This window comes from Budorcas taxicolor, chromosome 12 (assembly GCF_023091745.1).
Source record: "Budorcas taxicolor isolate Tak-1 chromosome 12, Takin1.1, whole genome shotgun sequence".
Taxonomy (NCBI): Eukaryota; Metazoa; Chordata; class Mammalia; order Artiodactyla; family Bovidae; genus Budorcas; species Budorcas taxicolor.
Window position 1 is genome coordinate 50,471,429 of NC_068921.1, and position 21,245 is coordinate 50,492,673.

The following is a 21,245-nucleotide window of genomic DNA, read 5'->3' on the forward strand; positions in this document are numbered from 1 at the left end:
CATCAAAAAACCCTGGACAGACTTGTGAACACAGTGGGAGAAGACGATGGTATGAACTGAGTACCACTGAAACATATACACTACCATATTTAAAATAGATAACCTGTGGGAATTTGCTGTACAACACCGGGAGCTCAGACTTGGTGCTCTGTGACAACCTGGAAGAGTGGAATGGGGTGAAAGGTGGAAGGGAGGTTCAAGAGGGAGGGGACATATGTATACCTATGGCTTATTCATGTTGATGTATGGCAGAAACCAACATAACATTGTAAAGCAATTATCTTCCAATTAAAATTTAATTTAAAAATAAAACCCTGTACAGCAATCGTCCCCAATCTTTTTGGCACCAGGCGCTGGTTTCATGGAAAACAATTTTTCCAAGGACCAAGGGGAGAAGGGAGGGTTTCAGGATGATTCAAGGGCATTTATTACGTTGCTGCTGGTCTGACAGGAGGCAGAACTGTAATACGAGTGATGAGGAGCAGCTGTAACTACAGATGAAGTTTCACTCATTAGCCCAGCACTCACCTCCTGCTGTGCAGTCCACTTCTTGGTTTGGGACCCCTGCGTACAGGAAGGGACCTGGCACCCCCTAAAGCAGAGGCTCCCCAAATCCAAGCTGCAGTAAGTGCCAAGCTGGCTGCTCCCCAGTTGCAGTTTTGAAATAGCTTTCCAGGTCTCACCCTAGAGATTCTGATGCAGTGTGTCTGGAGAGGGGCTCAAGAATCTAATAGACGGGATACTTCTCTTAAACACCCCACAAGGTTCCCATGTGCAACTGGGTTGAAAAACATCCTCAGATCACCCTTTATAACCCCTGCTGAGATTCTGATCAGACCCAATGTTGGTCAAAATGGTTGTCAATGGTCTAGAAATCACAAATACTGATGGAAGGATGTCATCTCTCTTAGGAATCTTCGGTCAGAAAAAGAAAAGGTGTACAAATCACTGCTAACATTCCAGCCTTCTCATTTTACAAATAGGATTTCTGACCTAAAACCTATTTCTCCCCAATTCCTCCAACCAGCCTTCTTCTTATCTGTAAATGGTAACAAATTCACCCATTAGTTAAAAAAAAAAGTCAGGGGACAAGCCTGGTGGTCCAAGGGTTAAGACTCTGCCTTCCAGTGCAGGAGGCGTAGCTGTGATCCCTGGTCAGAGAAATAAAGTCCCACAAGCCATGGGTAAGGCCAAAAATTTAAAAAAAAAAAAAAAAAAAGAGTCAGCAAACTTAGAAATCATCCTTAAGTCGGTCGTTATCAGGCTTGTTCCTGTCAGAGTCCAGGGACAGTTTTTCCCAGATGTCTCCAGAGCACTTTCCTCTGTATCACCATCACTCTGGCAGAGAAACAGCAGTTACAGTTACAGTTCCAGGCTTTAACTCTGCACACAACAAGTGAGGAGAAGACGTCTCTCATCTTGCCCTGGCACAAATGGGTGCATTCCCTGGGACCACTAGGTCTCCAGGTACAAGCTTATAAACTGGCTTTGGACCAGCGTTAGTTGCTTAGTCATGTCTGACTCTTTGTGACCCCATGGACTGTAGCCCATGAAGCTCCTCTGTCCATGGAATTCTCCAGGCAAGAATATTGGGGCGGAGAGCCATTCCCTTCTCCAGGGACCAGATTCCTGGACAAATCCTAGAGCTGCCGAGGAGACCAGTCTTCTGTAGCACATGGGCTGAGTGGCAGAGGGAGCTTAAGAGAATTATAAGATTTGATTAGGGAAAGAGAGTTGGAGAATCTACTTCAGAACCCAGTCTAAAGTTTCCTCCTTTTATTCCCTCATAGCACCACAGTCTTTGCCTTCATAGACTCTGTCACCTCCGAAACTGGACACTTGTGGACACGTAATGGCACCCCACTCCAGTACTCTTGCCTGGAAAATCCATGGACGGAGGAGCCTGGTGGGCTGCAGTCCATGGGGTCACTAAGAGTAGGACACGACTGAGCGACTTCACTTTCACTTTTCACTTTCATGCACTGGAGAAGCAAATGGCAACCCACTCCAGTGTTCTTGCCTGGAGAATCCCAGGGACAGGGAAGCCTGGTGGGCTGCCGTCTCTGGGGTTGCACAGAGTCGGACACGACTGAAGCGACTTAGCAGCAGCAGCAGCAGCAGCTAACATTTACAGAGTACCTTGAGGTGGCACTGTTCTGAACAGTTTATATCAATGGACTCATTTAACTTTCACAACAATGCTACACTTTCCATATTACAGATGAGGAGACCAAGATAGAGAGAGAGGCAGGAACTTCCCCAGAGCATGGAGCCCAATGACAGTAGAGCTTTGAGTCTCAGTGATCAGACTCCAGAGGCCAGGCACTCAGCTACTACAATGTGCTACTCTCTGTATTCAGTTTTGTCTGACTCCTCCACAAAACTCTAAGAAACATGAAGCAGGGAATGTGTTTATTTTATATAGCTCAGTCTCAATGGAATGCCAGGCACACAGGAAACATTCAATTCCCCTGATAACTGAACAAATGAATAGATGTTGAGAGAAGTAAGTGAATGGGGTGATGGACAAAAGAACAAGTGGTAAAGCCATGATCCAGATTAACAGAGGGCTTCCCTGGTGGCTCAGATGGTAAAGAATCTGCCTACAAAGCAGGAGACCTGGGTTCGATCCTTGGGTTGGGAAGATCCCCTGGAGAAGGGAATGGCAACCCACCCTAGTATTCTTGCCTGGAGAATTCCATGGACAGAGGAGCCTGGCAGGCTACAGTCCGTGGGGTCACAAAGAGTCGGACATGACTGAGCGACTAACACTAACTAACTAACTAGATTAACAGAGTGTTCGTGTTACATGATTAATCACAGAAGAGTGGAGCCCAGAGCTTTAATTTCCTGGGTCCAGTCAGCCTTCTCTTAGTTGAAGGTCTGTTATCTCTGTTCCACATGGTCACACCTGCAGAGTCAATAATCTTTTCTTCTTTGCAAAGTCACCAAACAGCAAATGAAAACTCCAGTAGCAGACAGTCACTTCTTTTGAGAGAGATCATATGTGAACATGTCCAAAATAGAGAATGATTTGAGTAAAGGATGGGATTTTCCCCACATTTAGCCTACTTGCATTAGACAAACACTTTGTTCATTAAGAGTAAGACCTCCGAACTGAAAACATACACAAAGTCCTTTGTAGTATCAGGTACTGAGGACATTTCAACATTTTTTTAAGTCAATAATTTTAGTAAGCTATTCAAAGTCTCCACTTGATTTAGGGATATCTGAGTATCTGCAGACCATTTGTTTTAACTCCTTTTCATGGTGACAGCGTGACATTTAAAAATAATTCATCTGGAAAATGTAAACAGATAAGAAAAAATTACAGGGCATACACATGTCAGTTCCCACTGTCAATGTCTGGAAATGATTCCACTCTCAAAAAAAAAGAAAGAAAATCACTGCCTGATCACAGCAAACAAGGTCTCCAGAGAGACAATAAATTGGAACAACCACATCCACACAGAAGCTATCCATCTTTCTGGTTCCTAAGTAAATAGGGGTAATGTGAACAGGGTAAAAGGAATCCACTGCCAACAAGCACCAGCCTTCAAGCTTAGTATGTATATTACAGCCTCTCCTTCCTCAGAATAGGCTTGTGAGTTTTTCTTCCACTCTGGGAGCAAAGAAAAACAACATGCTAAATAGCCAAACCTGCTATTAAACTATTTACATGTTTGCCTTTTGCCATAATAAGCAGCTACATGTGCTATCTTGAAAAAAAGGCACCATCAGCAACTTCCCTGGTGGTCCAGGGGTTAAGACACTGCACTTCCACTGCTGCTGCTGCTGCTAAGTTACTTCAGTAGTGTCCGACTCTGTGTGACCCCATAGACAGCACCCCACCAGGCTCACCCGTCCCTGGGATTCTCCAGGCAAGAACACTGGAGTGGGTTGCCATTTCCTTCTCCAATGCATGAAAGTGAAAAGTGAAAGGGAAGTTGCTCTGTTGTGTCTGACTCTTAATGACCCCATGGACCGCAGCCTACCAGGCTCTTCTGTCCATGGGATTTTCCAGGCAAGAGTACTGGAGTGGGGTGCCATCGCCTTCTCCGACTTCCACTGCAGGGGGCATGGTTTCAACCCCTAGTCAGGGAACTAAGAGCCCCCAGCTAAAAGAATAGAAACAGAAAAGAAAAATGCACCATCAGCAATACCTACGTCTTCAAGCCAAGCCTACTAATGAAGAGTTGGCTTTCAAAGATCATCTCCATCACTTAAAAAAAGGGAAACGACAAAACAGAGATGCTCATTCAGTAAATACACAGGGCTCCATCAATGAAGCAGAGGCATCTCCTACCCCATACAAGGGACCAAACGTTCAAAAAAATGCAGAGATGCTCATGGGTGGACAGATTATGCCTGAAGGCAAAGAAGGAATGAGGAAGAGAAGAGACGGACGTCTCTATAAAGGTAAATAACTTTGGCACTTTTAATTTTTCCTGGAAAAATAAGATCATCTTTCCTTGTGTCATTTTTTTCTTTCTTTAAAGTTGACCCCCAATCCGTGGAGATACGGCTGCCAAGCATGAATACTACCTTATGTGTAGCTTGGTACATGCCTCAGTAGCCACTGAAAACTAAAGCTGACCTATCAACGGCTCGTATTACAAACATCAGATAAAAAGAATACAAAGGAAGTAAACAGACAGACAAGCCAAAACCACTCTGTCACAAGGACATGCTATTTAAGCAAATAAAAAATCCAGAATACAAATCATACATTTTATTATTGGTCAACAGTTCACCGTGGACATGGGCCATATTTTTTTTCTTTCCCATCCCTGGTTACCCTGGTGTCTTCTTGTCATTCATTCACTTAACTTTTTTGACTTAAAAAAAGAATTTTTTTTTTTTGAGACACCTCTTAAGCACTTCCCTGCCCCTTTAAGGATAAGGTTTAAAAGGTCTATTTTAGATTTGGGAGTAAAACACAGAAGCCATTCAAAGTATTTTGAAAATAAATAGCCTTCCAAATGAGACCTTATTTCCATGGAGAAGCCTAAATAACATCTGAACTGAAACTAAAATATATCCAAATCTTGCAAGGGTGTATTCACAACACCACTCTTGCTGATCATCTTCCAGGTGCCTGAAGGTTTGATTCATGTTATTCAAACATTCACGTTTTCTCACGTTGGCTGCCTCACTAAAATTCTTGTGTTTTCATATGGGAGGGGAAAGGTCCATCTCAAATGAGTTTACAATTTTGTTTTCAGAAACTGCATAATTTTACTTATTTTTAAAATATCTGCTTATTTCAAAAATATCTGCTTAAACCACATTTAATACTATAAGCAGTATGATATCTTTAAAATTATAAGTATTCATAAGAAAAATAATATTGTGCAACCAATAAAATCAACACTTCTTAAAGTTAAGGAAAAGCAACAAGTATGAGAGCACATGCATGTTACTGCCAGGAGACTTTAAGTTCTCACCAGTGGATTTAAATTCCTTGAGGGTAGGGGCCAATTCTTACTCTGCTTAATTTCAACTTGTTAGCAATAACTTTTACTTTAAGACTAGATCCAAGGATCGGAGAAGGCAATGGCACCCCACTCCAGTACTCTTGCCTGGAAAATCCATGGACGGAGGAGCCTGGTAGGCTGCAGTCCATGGGGTCGCTAGGAGTTGGACCCAACTGAGGAACTTCCCTTTCACTTTTCACTTTCATGCATTGGAGAAGGAAATGGCAACCCACTCCACTGTTCTTGCCTGGAGAATCCCAGGGACCGGGGAGCCTGGTGGGTTGCCGTCTCTGGGGTCGCACAGAGTTGGACACGACTGAAGCGACTTAGCAGCAGCAGCAGATCTGAGGATACAACCATGACCAGACAAGATTGCTGTCTCTTTGGAGCTTACATTCTAGAGGTGGTGACAGTATTCAGAGAAAATGTTTTTTAAATTAATTTTAAATGTGTGAATGCCAAAAGGAAAACAAATAAAGGGCTGAGATAGAAGTGAAAATTTGAGATATCTACCGACTTTATTAGATAGAGCGTTGTCAGAGGCCAATCTGAGGATGTGTTATTTGCGAGTCAAGCAAAGAACTGAAACCTGAGAATGGCTAAGAATGGAAAGCACACTTGCGGAGACTCTGCAGTGATCTCAGTTGGACTTGGCTAAGGATGACTGAAATGTAGGGAGCATGTGGAGAGGGGCAGTCCAAGAGGAGACTGAGGGGCCGGCCAGGGACGGGGAGATGAAGGGGCGGAGCCAGGCAGGATGGCGTGAGAAGAATTTGGATATTACTCTGAGCACAAAGGGAATCTCGTCTGGTTTGTGCTTCCATTGAAGAAGGGACTGATAAGAGAGCAAGAGTAGAGCAGGGAGAATAGTTGAGAGGAGTCTAATAGTCCCAGAAAGACCTGACGAGAATTAGACCCAGGTGGTGGCAGTGGTCTTGGAGAGACATGGACATACTAAAAACCAAGTTTTGGACTTCCCTCACAGTCCAGTGGTTGGCTCTGGGCTTCCACTGCAGAGGACACAGTTCCATCCCTGTTCAGGGAACTAAGATCCCACATGCCCAGTGCAGCCAAAAATTTTAAAAAAAAAAAGTCAGTGTTGAAAGCAGAATCAACATGATGACTTCCTTCCATGAGGACTGTCCTTCTTGAGGACTGTCCTTGGGAAGTGAAAACTAGGACTCAAATATAATTCCCAGGTTATAAGTATCAGCAACTACATATTCACAAGCAGATGTCAAGTAAGCATCTAAATGCTGAAAGAAGCTGGCACTCTGAGCTATACGGACACATTTAAGGGCCATCAATAAAAAATTTACAAAGTGGGCTTCGGAAAAGGCATGCAGTTCAGAAATCCAGATTGGCTGCTACTGCTGCCTTGCATCCTTAGGAAAATTACTGACTTAGTTTTCTCATCTATTAAATGGAGATAAAAATACCTATTTTTAACAGGATTGTTAGAGAAGGGGTCAGCAAACATTTCCTATAAAAAGCCAGATAATAAAAACCTGGGGCTTGGTGGCCATAGGGTCTCTGTCAAAAACACTCAGTACTGTCACTGCAGAACAAAAGCAGCCACAGACAATAAATATATAAATAAATGAGTTGGGGCGGGGGGGGGGGGGGGCGGTATTCACAGAAACTGTGTTTCCAAAAACAAAGGGAAGAGTGTGTCCCCCCCCAGTCTAGAGCTGTGGTTGTCAGAGTGTGGTTCTGCACCAGCAGCATCAGTATCACCAGGGAATCGTTAGAAATGCAAATTCTGGCCCCACCTCAGACTTACTGAATCAGAAACTCTGGGGATGGAGATCCAGCAATCAGCATGAAAATGAATCCTCCAGGTAATGCATGCTTAAGTCTGAGACCCTCCAGTCAAGAAAACAAACATATTTCTATCCTGCTGTTGTGTGAAAACTGTCTACGTCCGTAACGATGTTGAATTGGTTCACAGTGCTTTTCAGGTCTACTATACCTTCTCCTTTTCTGTCCATTCTATTAATTTTTGAGTTTGATATTGAAACTCCAACTAAAAAAATCTTAATTTGTCTACTTGAAAAAATATTTGTATTATATAGTGGAACTATATGTAACTTGGCTCTGTATTTTCCAAGTCTCCCACTAAATGTGCTATCATACTTTCACAATTTAAAAAATAGAAAAGAAAGGGAAAAAAAGTCAAAGATTGAAAAAGAAACTAAATACATATATACTGCTTAGAGCTAATATTATCATGAATATGTATCTATTATTTTTTAACATGGCTCCTAGAAGTTTAGAGCATACTTTCCAAAGATAGAATCAAACACTGGATAATTGTGGTGGATCAAGCAAAAGAGAGATAACAAATTCTGTTAAACTACAAGATGGGCTTAAGTAAGAATAGTTGAGAAATTGAAATTTTTGTTTTAAATATACTTTTATTCCAAAAAATCTCAATACTACCTCATATATTAATTAAGCTAGATTTAATTGGTCATGTTCACACTCCAGTTATTAAAATGAACAATATAATTTCAACATATATTCACCCTAACTTTCAACAGAAATGAAAGTTTAATATCAATTAACTTCCAGATTCCACATGTCATATTAGTTATTGGTTAGTGGTATTGGCTAGTTATATTAGTTATTAGTTATTGCTATAACTAACACACTTTTTTTAAAGGAATATAGAGCAGGCAATTTTATCAAATGCCGTTATTATTTTAACAGAACAATTTGGCCATTTGAATTGAGGATCAATGGGGGAAGTTAAAATATAAAGGGCTGTCGAAAAATAAAATATAACACCACCCACTTTCATATTGCTTTATCAGTATAGAAGCTAGACAAAAATCTAGTTTTCTGAATTCAGCCTATTGAACCTTCCTCAAATTAGATATAGAATTATGGGTGAATATAGAGGGATCGTGCCTACTGCCTATCACCACTAGGCTATGTTCCTGCCAATAGATCTTAGCAAAATTCCATATGAAAACCAAAATAAAATCAGTAAATAATGGCTAATAGCTTTGGAGGGAACCAACAGGAAGGGGTAAGGACCAGACAACCAGATCATCCCTCAGAAGGGGGAAGACTAGCTTCCAAAAGTGGAAAGAAATTCAATCAAACAGGCAGTGCACAATATTAAAGAGTCCGACAGTAGACACTGGGTAGTCTCCAAAGTGGAGGGTGTGGCGCATGCAACACACAGTACTGGGGAATCCCACCAGGTATAAAGCACTTGCGTGCGTGCTAAGTTGCTTAAGTCCTGTCCGAGTCCGGCTCCTCTGTCCATGGGAGTCTCCAGGCAAGAGACCTTGCCTTGCCTGGAGTGGGTTGCCATGCCCTCCTCCAGGAGGTCTTCCCAACCCAGAAATCGAACCCACATCTCACATCTCCTGCACTGGCAGGCAGGTTGTTTACCACTAGCACCTCTTAGGAAGCCTGGTATTAAGAATATGTTACTGGAAATTTAAGGAACAGAAATACTTGCAGAACCAAGCAGGAAAGCCATCAGTTTAATTTCAGGTAAACTCAAGAAAATCCCTCGAGCTGCCTAGCTAATGAGAATTAAATCGCTGAAGTCAGGGCAAGAGGTGAATTGAAAAAACTGGGAGCTGTCTGAGGCCAGAAGATAGATTTGCTTGTTGCTTTGTAAAACCCTAAGCCATAAATGTATCTGTCTACATTGTATAACCTATTATGGAAAATGTGAGTGAAGATACAATTGTGAGATATAAAATATTACTTGATTTGCTCAACCAGAAACACTGACTTGCAATCTGAAATTGATTTCAAACTACTCAGAAGTTATATAATACTGACAGTACAAAGTTTCATGTTCTAACTTTGACAATTATAGAAATTCCTGTAAAAATTCTCAAGAGTTCCAAAGTGAGGACTATCCAACTAGTTAAGGGCATCCACAAAATAAAAGATCTGAAGCAGCAAATTTAGGCTGCTATATTTAACCAGGAAGATCCCATTACTAGGAGATCCTCTTTCCAACCCAACCTCTTACAAGAAATAAAATTTGAAAGGGATCAGTAATTTGGAGAAGAATACCTCTGTATCTTTTTCGTAGAGCTGCAAACACCTGTGATAAGATTATCTGAAATTAAACCCACCAAAATTTTAATCTCATACTTTTTTCCCTCTCTGTCATAGGATCATAGATGATTGCAGTCATATGAAATAACACCTGAAAGTTTAAGCCAGGAGTTTTCTGAACTTAACCTTTGGTTGTTAGAATACTTTTAAATATAAATTAAGATGTTAATGTAATTATTTTACTGTTACTTTAAACATATTCGCAAAAATCTAGACATAAACTTTAGACACAGCTCTAGCTTTTAAACAATTTTCAAACCAAAGCCAACTTATAAAATACCCACGAACACAAGTATAAAACCAGTAACAATTACACTAATGAGCTAAATTCAATGTGATAAACGATGTTATTTTCCCAAACGCATGCCTATGGCACTGGCTGCCACAGCATGGGTTCAGCAGGCTGATGTTACTGTGAACCCATGAATGCTGTTTTGAACCACCTTTCCCTACTTGAACTCCTGCAAAACCATATATCAGCCCATCAGATCACTGGGATTAATGTAACCTTAAAATTTACATATTCTTTCCCTTAGGCTCCTCCATCCATGGGACTCTCCAGGCAAGAATACTGGAGTGGGTTGCCATTTCCTTCTCCAGGGGATCTTCCAGACCCAGGGATCGAACCCAGGTCTCCTGCATTGCAGGCAGACTATTTTATAATTTCACACTTTATAATTATATACTTTGATATTACAATACATTTTTATAATTTATACTTTCTACTTTGTTATACGTTACAATATTTATATCCTTTAAGGGTCAATGAAACAAACACATGGTTGTACCCATTCTTAAATACATATCCTAAAGAATCTTTATTCTAAACTAAAGTAGTTATCAGGGCTTCCCTGGTGGCTCAGACCGTAAAGAATCTGCCTGCAGTGCAGGAGACCCAGGTTCAATTCCTGGGTTGGAAAGATCACCTGGAGAAGGAAATGGCAACCACTCCAGTATTCTTGCTTATAGAATTCTAAGGACAGCCTGGTGGGCTACAGTCCTGCTATTGCTACTGCTAAGTCGCTTCCGGCGCATCCGACTCTGTGCGACCCCATAGACAGCCTCCTAATGGGGTCGCAAAGAGTAGTACATGACTGAGCAACTAACACTTCAGGTCAAAGTAGTTACAGGGTTGCAAACAAGACTCTCACAGTTTACTTCCCTGCCACTCCTAAAGACACAATGTAAAACTAGACTTCAGCTTCACCAGTCTAACAAATCATACAACTTTTCACTTTCCATTAAAACAAAAATACACACTGGCAAAACTATATCCAAGCATGCATTTAGCATTTCATTATTATTTTACAAATTTAATGAATACATTTAAATGTGGAGATTTTTAATTAAAAAGTGGTGGGGGGGATGGACAAACTCTGCATGATCTCACTTATACATGGAATTTAAAAAGTCAGACTCATAAATGCAGAGAGTAAAATAGTGGTTATCAGAGGCTGGGGGATGGGAGACATGGGGAGATGCTGGTCAAAGGAAACAAACTTCAATTATGCAGGATGAGAAAGTTCTGAATATCTAATAGAGAGAATGGTGACTATAGTTAATAATATTATATTGTAGACTTGAAATTTGCCAAAAGAGTAGATCTTAAGTTTTCTCACCATACACACACAGAGAAAACAATACCTATGTGAGCTGATGGATATGTTAACTAGCTTGATGTGGTAATCCTTCCATTTGATATGTATACCAAAACACTACATTATACCTTTAAATATGTACAATTTTTGACGGTAAAGAATCTGCCTCCAATGCAGAAGACCCAGTTTGATCTCTGGGTCTGGAAGATCCCCTAGAGAAGGGAATGGCAACCCACTCACTGCAGTATTCTTGCATGGAGAATTCCATGGACAGAGAAGCCAGGCAGGCTACAGTCCATGGGGTTACAAAGAGTCAGACACAACTAAGCGACTAACACACTTTCACTTTTGCTTGTTAATTATACTTCAATAAAACTAGAAAACAAAATAAAATAAAACAACTATATATTTTTACAAATGGGGAAAAAGTGATAGCATAAAGTTTCCTATCACTAACAACTAAAATCAGATTTTTAGAGTAGCAGATAAGAGAACTATTCACACAGACTGAAAACTGCTTCTACCATTACAAGCTTTGTGTCTTTAGGGAAATATTTAAACTTTCTTTAGCTCAGTTTTCTCATCTGTAAAATGGGAGGGAGACTGATACATACTTTACACTGTTATTGTGAAGATAAAATGTGATAGCCTAGGACAAGCACTAAGGGCAGTAATATCATCCAGCAAGAGCTCAACAAAGGTTAGCTTTTAAGCATTAAAAAGCTATTTAGATAGACATACTATGGCGTATGTTAGTAATCACATTACACCCTTAAAGTAGCAAGCCAATGGCATGCTTAGTTGATGCCTCCCAATGAATTACTAAATTTGTGTTAATATTTTATATAGACCATAATTCAAGCAAAATCCTTTATCTGGTCAATTCTGAATGTACTACAAAATTAGTTTATAACTGACCTGTCCCTCATTTTACAGGGGGATATATCTAAGTAAAAACATGGCATGCGGTGGTGCATAGGAAGTTGCTTCAGTCGTGTCCAGCTCTGTGCGACTGCACGGACTCTAGCCCACCAGGCTCCTCTGTCCATGGGGATTCTCCGGGCAAGAATACTGGAGTGGGTTGCCATGCCCTTCCCCAGGGGATCTTCCCAACCCAGGGATTGAAACTGTGTCTCCTACATTGGCTGGCGGGTTCTTTACCACTAGCGCCACCTGGGAAGCCACCACAACATGGCAACACAGCCCAAAAGAAATGGGCATCTAAAATCACTATCTAGATGATTTTAACAAAACAAACAAAGCCGTGAGATTTAAAAAGGACAAAGGAGGAGGAGGAGGAAGGGGAAGGAGAGAAAAGAAAAGTTTGCAATAATCACTCAGAGTAGTCATAATCTTTTTCACCAAACTGTCAATTCTGTTTCTTCTTGCCTGATTTTTTTCTTACTAGACAGAATATTACACATACTGATGTTTTACATGTTAGTTCTGCAGATTCAAATAAATAAAGCTTTGATTTTTACAAAAATTTATCATAATTGAACATTAGAATATATTCCTTATAAATTGATTATGCCATCTGAAGAACCTAAAACTTTGGCTTGAAAGGTAATGTTTTCAGTAAACATATGGCTAGTCTCAGCATGTCTGGCAGAATAATGTCTATCTAGAAATGGCAACCCACTCCAGTGTTATTGCCTGGAGAATCCCAGGGATGGGGGAGCCTGGTGGGCTGCCATCTATGGGGTCGCACAGAGTCAGACACGACTGAAGTGACTTAGCAGCAGCAGCAAAGAAAATATGCAAAGCTATTAAGCCATAAAATGAAGAGTTTCTTAAAAATCTTCTGTAGATATTATTCCTCTCCACACTCACCCTGAACTTGCAAGTTTGAGAATAGCTACAAAAATAACCAAGACAATAGAAAGGATTATATACCCAACCAGATGAACAGAATCACTGAGGGCAGTGGGTCTCAAACCGTGGTCGCCAGACCAGAGTCTGGACATCATCAGAGAACTTGATAACATCAGAAACTGAGGCTGAGGGCCACCAGTCTGTTCGAACAAGCTCACCAGGTGATTCTGACACACACTCAAGTTTGAGAACCTCTGGTTTATGATAAACAAGGCTTGATACCAAACACCACCATCTTCCCTATAACATGCCATTCACAAGTGGGAGTCTCTGGCTATACATTTTTACCTTTCCCCTAGATATGGTAGTCACAATCCTACCACAAAGCCAAGGCAGATTAGATCCACCTCAGATTAGAAAGGGAGAGAACAACAAAAGTGACTAGAGCAAACACGAGGGAAGAAATCTACCTGTCTAGAATAGCACAAAGTACTTGGAAAGTATAGAGAGAGATGTGAAAATTTCAAGATTTCTATTTCTTTGGTTTCCTTGCTTGTATATTCCCAGAGCCACTGATCCTCAACTCTGACAACAATAAAAATGATCTTTTGAAAATATATGGGTAAAAATTGGTTATCTGAGCAAAGTTCAGAAAATACTAAATATTTTAAAAGAAGCAACAAACCCACAGGCTTAGAGAACTTAGAGTTGAAAATAAACCATGTCGAGTTCACTTTTTAATTTTAAGAACACAATTTGTAAAATCTCTTTGAAAGTACATTCTTGTGAGCTTCAAGGAATATATACACAAATGAAATCAATGAAAATTACAGCAATCGTGTTTTTGTGTTTTAAATGACTACTCATTCTACAATCTGAAACACATGCTGTTGAGTCTCATGCAAATGATAACACATGTAATCTCTAACAAGCGTTATGCTGCTGCTAAGTCGCTTCAGTCGTGTCCAACTCTGTGTGACCCCATAGACCACAGCCCACCAGGCTCCCCCGTCCCTGGGATTCTCCAGGCAAGAACACTGGAGTGGGTTGCCATTTCCTTCTCCAGTACATGAAAGTGAAAAGTGAAAGTGAAGTCGCTTCTTTGCGACCCCATGGACTGCAGCCCACCAGGCTCCTTTGCCCATGGGATTTTCCAGGCAAGAGTACTAAACACTAACAATTCTTATTTATAATATAAAAATATATATATAACATAAAACAAGTTCTGCTTTTTCATGGGGAAATGGAGATAATGCTAAATATGTAGTATTTTCTGAATGCTACATTCAGGCTCTTTCTGAAAGTAGATAAAGGTAAGTACTTTGAAGAACATTAGTGACCTTCCCAAGATTTTAGGTATAGAATCAGAGATTCTTGGTTTCTCCAACCAGTTTTAAGTCTACGACTCAATTTATGCCAGTGCAACTGTTTTTTAAGTTATGCAGAGTTAAGCACTTTTCAAATACCCAACCTTAGCTGATGCATGCTGACTGACATTCCTCCCATGCAAGACTACACAGGCTTGAATAAATGGGAAGCAATCTGTATTGGCATATATTTGAACTGGAACTAGTTCACTTGCTCCCAACCCACACCTCTCCTTGCACCTGGGAGAAATAGCTCTGCATCAGAGCATTATGGCAGAGCACTCCTCCAGGCTAAGGTTTAGCATCCTTAGGCTAACTCTTACCCACCAGGAAGGTGTGGAGCCTGAGGGCACATCACTTTGGCAACTCCCCACAATAGACCGAAGTGACTACCATACACACAGCACTCCCATCTTTGAGGTCACCCTCAAAAAGAGATCCACCCCCGAAAAGATGTGTGAGTAGATATGCTGCAAAACGTCATCATTTTATATACATAAACCATATCCTCCATTTCCATGACTTGGCAGAAACACAAACTTTTCCATTTATTTATGGTCATCTATGTTCCTGTTTGCCCTAAACAATCCAGTTTTATATGCCAGTGTAAGTTTAACGACACCTCCTTTCTCATAAAATTGTCCTGCATTAAACAATAAAAGTTATATGGGCATCCAACAGACAGGTCTATTTCAGAAAAGGGACAGGCAAGAAAGACAAAGCAGAGGCTAGTTTACTTGGGGATGTTTGCAGGACTTCTGCTCCAGGTTACCTTCCATATTTTGTTCAGGGATTGTAGAAAATACTTAGGAGATTTAGCCATAATCTTAAAGTCCAACTAAATAATTCTCTGGGGCTTCCTGATGGCTTAGTGGTAAAGAATTCACCTGTCAATGCAGGAGATGCAGGTTCAATCCCTGGGCTGGGAAGATCCCCTGGAGAAAGAAATGGCAACCCACTACAGTAGTCTTGCCTGGTAAATCCCATGGACAGAGAAGCCTGGCACGGGCTCGCAAAAGAGTCAGATATGATTTAGCGACTAAACAAGAACAAATAAGTCTCTACTTCAAATGTAGAATTCAGTGGCAAAGCAAACAGCAAATTTTCTTCCTTCTCATTTCATAGGTGCTCAGAAAAATCCAGAGATTCTACGCTATATGAGGTATACTGCTGGATGGAAATAATGTAATGAATTCATCCTCAAACAAGTTCAACTGTGGAATCATCACTACTGGGAATCTGACTTATAAATTCTGCCTTCCAAATCATTCTAACTCTCCCCACTATTTCAAAAGGAAATGTGACAAAGAGCACACAGTATCTAATGACTGCACTTGGCCACTCAGCAAATATTTATGCGCAAGATCAAAAGTGGCCGCCCTTAGATCTCTGAAGCCAAACTTCAGATGTGTTTTGTTTAGCCCAGATAGGATTCTTAAATGTTTAAAATACTTGCTAATACTTTAAAATGTGGACTCATATGTAAAAATCCAAATTTCCATTTTCTCTTGAGAAATCAGAAGTTTGGTCAACACTGAGCTTATATTCTGTTAATGTAATTTCCATCTGGAGCTGAGCAGCACCTTGAGAAAGAACTTCCCTATTTAGTCCTCCATGGACCTCACTCAACCATCCTCCCAGCCATTGAGGTTTGTAACCCTTGATTTATGGCTGGAGATAATTCTTAAGTAGACAACATCTGGCCTTTCAAATTAATGATCCTCTGCCAGGGGCTCTCTAGGTTTGGGGCAAATAGCAATCTACATCTTTAGATCAAAGACTCGACTAGGAAATGACAATAAACAGGAAAAATTTGTTTCTTCTTTCATCAAAAAGCCATTTGGCTTCCACTGCTCCTACATAGCAGGTACATAAGCTTACACATGCTATTATTTGTAACGTGACAGCACATTCAGCCTCTCAAATCTAAATACAAAAAGGAAGGTAAATAAAACGGGATATTTTAATTGAACTTCAATAAGTCCAGGGAAAACTCAATAGCTACTGTTGAGAATTTAAGGTGCTATAACCCAGAAACAAACTTTGACCACCAGTGAAATTAGCAATGATGTGTCATGCTTCAGACCTGAAGAAAAGAACCATCAAGAATCTTGAAATATTCCTTAAAGTCCTAGAAAAATGCCACTACTTCCATCTTACTCACAGAACCCAAAAATCTTAAAACAATAAAGATAGTGATAAATACAGTACTACAACAGTAGAAATAAAGAACATGCTGCCCTCCAACTTCAACATAACTGACAGCTAAAAATAAATTTTGAACACATAAGTATGAAATGAAATTCATTTTAATCATGGTTAGGATTCTGAGATCATCTGTAATAAGGTATTTTACCATAATGTAACAGAGGTCCCATAAATCAAAATCGCTCTCTTCACACTGGGAGTTCTGAGCATATTAAACTAGCTTACAAAGTAACTGATGGAATCAGAAGATACTGAACTTTTATTTTCTTCAGCTGAACTATAGGCCTTTTGTGGAAAGCTATTAAACAGACAATCTTTCTGTTACAGATACTGCTGCTGTTGCTGCTAAGTTGCTTGAGTCTGGTCCGACTCTGTGCGACCCCATAGAGGGCAGCCCACCAGGCTCCTCTGTCCCTGGGATTCTCCAGGCAAGAATACTGCAGTGGGTTGCCATTTCCTTCTCTGTTACAGATACTAGACGCTTTAATTTTTGAAAATTCATATATTCTAGTATCATATGAATTTTCAAAGCTTAAAGCCTTACTTATAGAATGTTTTTCTCATCTGACCATTAATTGGCCAGCTGCTAAAGAAACTGGCCACAGAGTACAACTGGGACTTCATTGATTTATATTTAGACATCACTATTTTCCCAAAGAATCTAAAGTACTTTGTCCAAACAAATAAATAACTCAAAAATGACAGCATCTCAGGGACTTTTGACACGGTAAAAAAAACTCCTTACACATTTGTTTAAAAAGGTGGGGGAGGGGGTGCTCTTTTTCAAGACACAACCAAAATATGGTAAAAACTGTTTAACTATCTCTCTCCAGAAGGAAAAAAGGACTGTGTCCGTTTCTTAAGGAAGTAAAAACGTACTGTTTGGTAACAGGCACCTCGATTTCGTAAACTCTAGAGAAATTATATTAGAAAAGACATTTTTCGCCTCTTCTAAGACACTGATTTTTAAATCACCCAAGTGGGTATTGATTCTGTTTCCAATTAGTGTGTAAAAAACGGCAAAAAGGAAAAAAAAAAAAAAAGAAGAAGCAGCAGCAGCCTTTCCGCTCAACATCTAAACGCAGGTTCGTATTTTGCTGACAATCTGACAACGTCTAGTAACTTCTCCCTAAACCCGGCTCTGAAACATCTTCCCACATCGGAGACCTGCAGGTGTTATTGTGACGAAGGTGTAACCATCAAGGGGCTAAGGTACAGGACTCGACCAAGACCCAGGGTGAGTGCGGGGGCCTTTAGGAACCCAACCCTCTCCCGCGTACACTCAAACACACACCTGCACGCACGCACACACTCGACCAAGGCCGGGCATGCCGTCTCTCCAGTCACACCCCAAGACGTCGGGATCCTGCCAGGACGTGCGCTGCCAGGACGTGCGCTGCTCCCCGCATCGGCCTAGCTCCTCCGCCACTCAGCCTCCCTCTCTCGTCCTCGTTCCTGCGGGTCACCTGCTCCCGCTGCCCCATCCGCACCCAAAAGCCAGCTCCCGGACTCGGGGTCCGAGGAGCGGGACCAGCTGCGCTCAAGTGCGCCACGTGGACGGCGCGCGCCAGCAGCGGGGCCAGAGCCTGTCCTTAACGTGGGGTACCGGCGCCCGCTGCCCCGCCACTCCTCCCGGGTGTGTCGGACCCTCCCCGGGGCCTCGGAGCCGCGCGGTCTTGCCTGATTGGGGTCTGCAGCGCGGAAAACGTGGCAGGCCATCTGCGACTCCGGGTCGTCGGGCTGCGCCTTGATCAGGTAAGCAAAGTAGGTGAGGTCCTGGCTGTTGTGGATGAAGCGCGAGATGTGTTGCGCCTTGTGCTCGAAGATGAACACGGCCGGGTTGGGCTGCGCCGCCGTCGGGCCGGAGCCCCCAGTGGCCCCGACGCCCGGCGCGGGGACGCAGCGCAGGAAGGGCGCGCTCAGCACCAGCAGCACTTCGCGGGCCGCCGGCGCCCCGCAGCCGCCCGCCTCGGGCTTCAGGCTGCGCCGGCGGATCTCGGCCATGAGCCAGGGCAGCATGGGTAGCGTGGTCCTGCGGTCCAGGCACGACCCCCCTACGTACCACAGCCGGAACCTTTTGTCGTTCGGCTTCCCGGGGCCAGGCTGCGCCGGGGCGCCAGGCTCGGGCTCCAGGGGGTGCGGGAACGGCTCATCCTGAATGCAGCTGGGGGGCTCCATAACTCACTCCTCCCGAGGAGGGCACGGAGGCGGGGGGAGAGGCCCGCCGCGCCCCCCACCCCCCCCCAGTTCTCGCGTTAAAGGCGCCGCCGAAACTGTGCCAACTGCTGCGCCGGGCCGTGCGCCCTACTCGGCGAGACCCCGAACTCCGCGCCCTAGCGGCCCTGCCCCATGCGGCACTTCTCCGGGCGCGGCTCCCGGGCTTTGGCGGCGGGCACCCGGGCAGCGCCGGGCAGCAGGACTGGCTGAAGAGGGCGAGTTAAATCGCCATCCTCCTTTCTCGGGCTCGCGCGTGGGGTCAGACCTCCCCGTTCCTCGTCCGCGGCTCCGCGGGGTCCGAGGGCCCTCGCCACCCTCTCCGGCGCTGCAGAGCCGCTGCGGCCGCCGCTTGCCGCGGGCGGGCACGGGGAGGCTGGGCGGGGAACCGGCTGTGGGCGGGCGGGAGGGGGTGACTTGGGGCGGAGCTGATTCCTCCCAGGGTGACCGGCTGTCACCTGGAAGGTCGGGGGCCCCGGGCTTCGGCGCGATCTGTCCTCCTGGAGAGCCTGCGAGAACTATTTCGGTGGAAAATAACAAACACCAAACGTGGCCTCGCCGGGGCCGCTCCTCCTCCGGTCGCTGCAGCCCAGCTCGCTGCTCCTCCTCCTACTGTTCCCGTCCCTCCCTCGCTTCTTCCTTCCTTCCAGGCTGGCTGCTTCTTTAATCGGGCTGCCACCCCGCCTCCGGACGGGCGGGCGGGCGGAGAGCGTCGTCTCTGAAAGCTTATCTGAGAAGTCACCTCTTTGCCTCTTTTTCCGGCCGCGGTCCCCGACCGCTCCTCCAACCCGCCCCTCGGGCAGCAGTTCTGCTCCCAGCGTCGGCCCTGCCCCGACCAACTCGTCCTCTCTCGGGTCGCCGAGATCTTCGTCTTCTTTTGGGCGTCTCTGCTGCCCCCTGGAGAGGGGACCATTCTCAATGGGACCCTAAGACTTTTTTTTTCAAGTAATCATATTTGCTTGGTTTCAATTCCTTCAAAAGTCTACATGATTTCTGATTCTTAGTTCCTAATAATCTCAAAAAAATACTCATGTTTTAAATCACGAAATTATGATGAATTTTTTTCCATTTCAAAAGAAATTTATTTATGATTCTTTTATTAACACATAGGGGCTTTGGTCATCTGAACAAAGAATATTTTTCTTAAAGGAAGGTTTTTTAGGTCTTTGTTTTTCAAGGGAAATGAACACTTGTTACACCTTTGATTTTGACCTCAAGCCCGAATCAGATCTACTACCCTGGCGACCTAGAAGGAACTTTGTTGGCTCTGATACGCTTTTCCCTTTCTTAAGGCTCTTGGTAGATTCTCTCTTTGATGCTATTCTCTTAACGTCTCTATTGTGTTGAGAATATTACATAAGTAAAGTGTACTCCATCATGCCCTGTTCAAACTGCTTTGTCTTTTAGGGTCAGCGTTGCGCTTAGTCACTCAGTTGCATCCGACTCTTCCCAAACCCAACGGTAGCCCGCCTGGTTCCTCTATCCATGGGGATTCTTCAGGCAAGAAGAGTGAAGTGGGTTGCTATGTCCTCCTCCAGGGAATCTTCCCAACCCAGGGATCGAACGTAGGTCTCCTGTATTGTAGGCAGATTCTTTACTGCCTGAGCCACCAAGGAAGGAGCTAAGAGAGGGTTATTGTAAGATTATATCTTTGCTGCCTCCTCAACCTACTTCCCCTCACTCAAAATGCTTAAATATTATTACCCCATATCTGTTTGGAATGGGTTGTCTAAATAAACACACCTGACAGGTTATACAGTGTGCACAAGACAATATGCCACAAAACATTGCTCTCTTCCTTTCTCTCACAGAGGTATTCAAGTTCCAAAATATATTCCCTCCATGTTCCATGTCCATCTGTCTTTTGGTTTTTCCCAGTCTTATCCAAAGCACTCTCGTTCCTACATTCTTTACCCACCACCTCCAAGTAGTGCCTTCCACTGCACCTCTGAAGTTGGAAGATTGTGATCCCAAGTCTTCAAAATTCCAGAAAACAATCTGGTCACATGGTAACAGCAAAATACAAGGCCTTGCCCAACATTTCAAAACACTGCAAACTTACAAAAATAAACTAGAAAAAGTTTTGATTAAGTCCTATTTCCCTTGTGAGAGCATTTTCCAAACAAAAGTTATTTTTTATGAACCAAACACATTTGACAATCTACACCCATATCAAGGTCACCAATCACTGACCCTAGGGGAGACTGTGCTTGTGCTTAGTCGCTCAGTCCTGACCAACTCTTTGGGACCCCGTGGACTGTAGCCTGCCAGGCTCCTCTGTCCATGGAATTTTCCAGGCAAGAATACTGGGGTGGGTTACTCCAGGGGATCTTTCCAACCCAAGGAGGGAACCCAGGTCTCCCACATTGTGGGTGAATTCTTTACCATCTCAGCCACCAGGGAAGCCCAGGGGAGACTGTTACATGAGCGAAAGAAAAATACGTATAAAAACAGAATAGAGAAAATGAGGAGCT

General features: G+C 43.1%; 1 protein-coding gene across 1 annotated transcript in view; it reads right to left on the reverse strand.

Annotated features, from left to right (window-relative positions):
• The window catches only part of TBC1D4 (TBC1 domain family member 4), a 220,446-nt gene extending 201,711 nt beyond the window's left edge, over positions 1-18,735 (reverse strand). The window contains exon 1 of the mRNA XM_052650019.1: positions 18,238-18,735. Coding sequence (XP_052505979.1) covers positions 18,238-18,735 — 498 coding nt within the window. The remainder of the gene's footprint in view (positions 1-18,237) is intronic.
• Between the last annotated feature and the right edge of the window lie 2,510 nt (positions 18,736-21,245).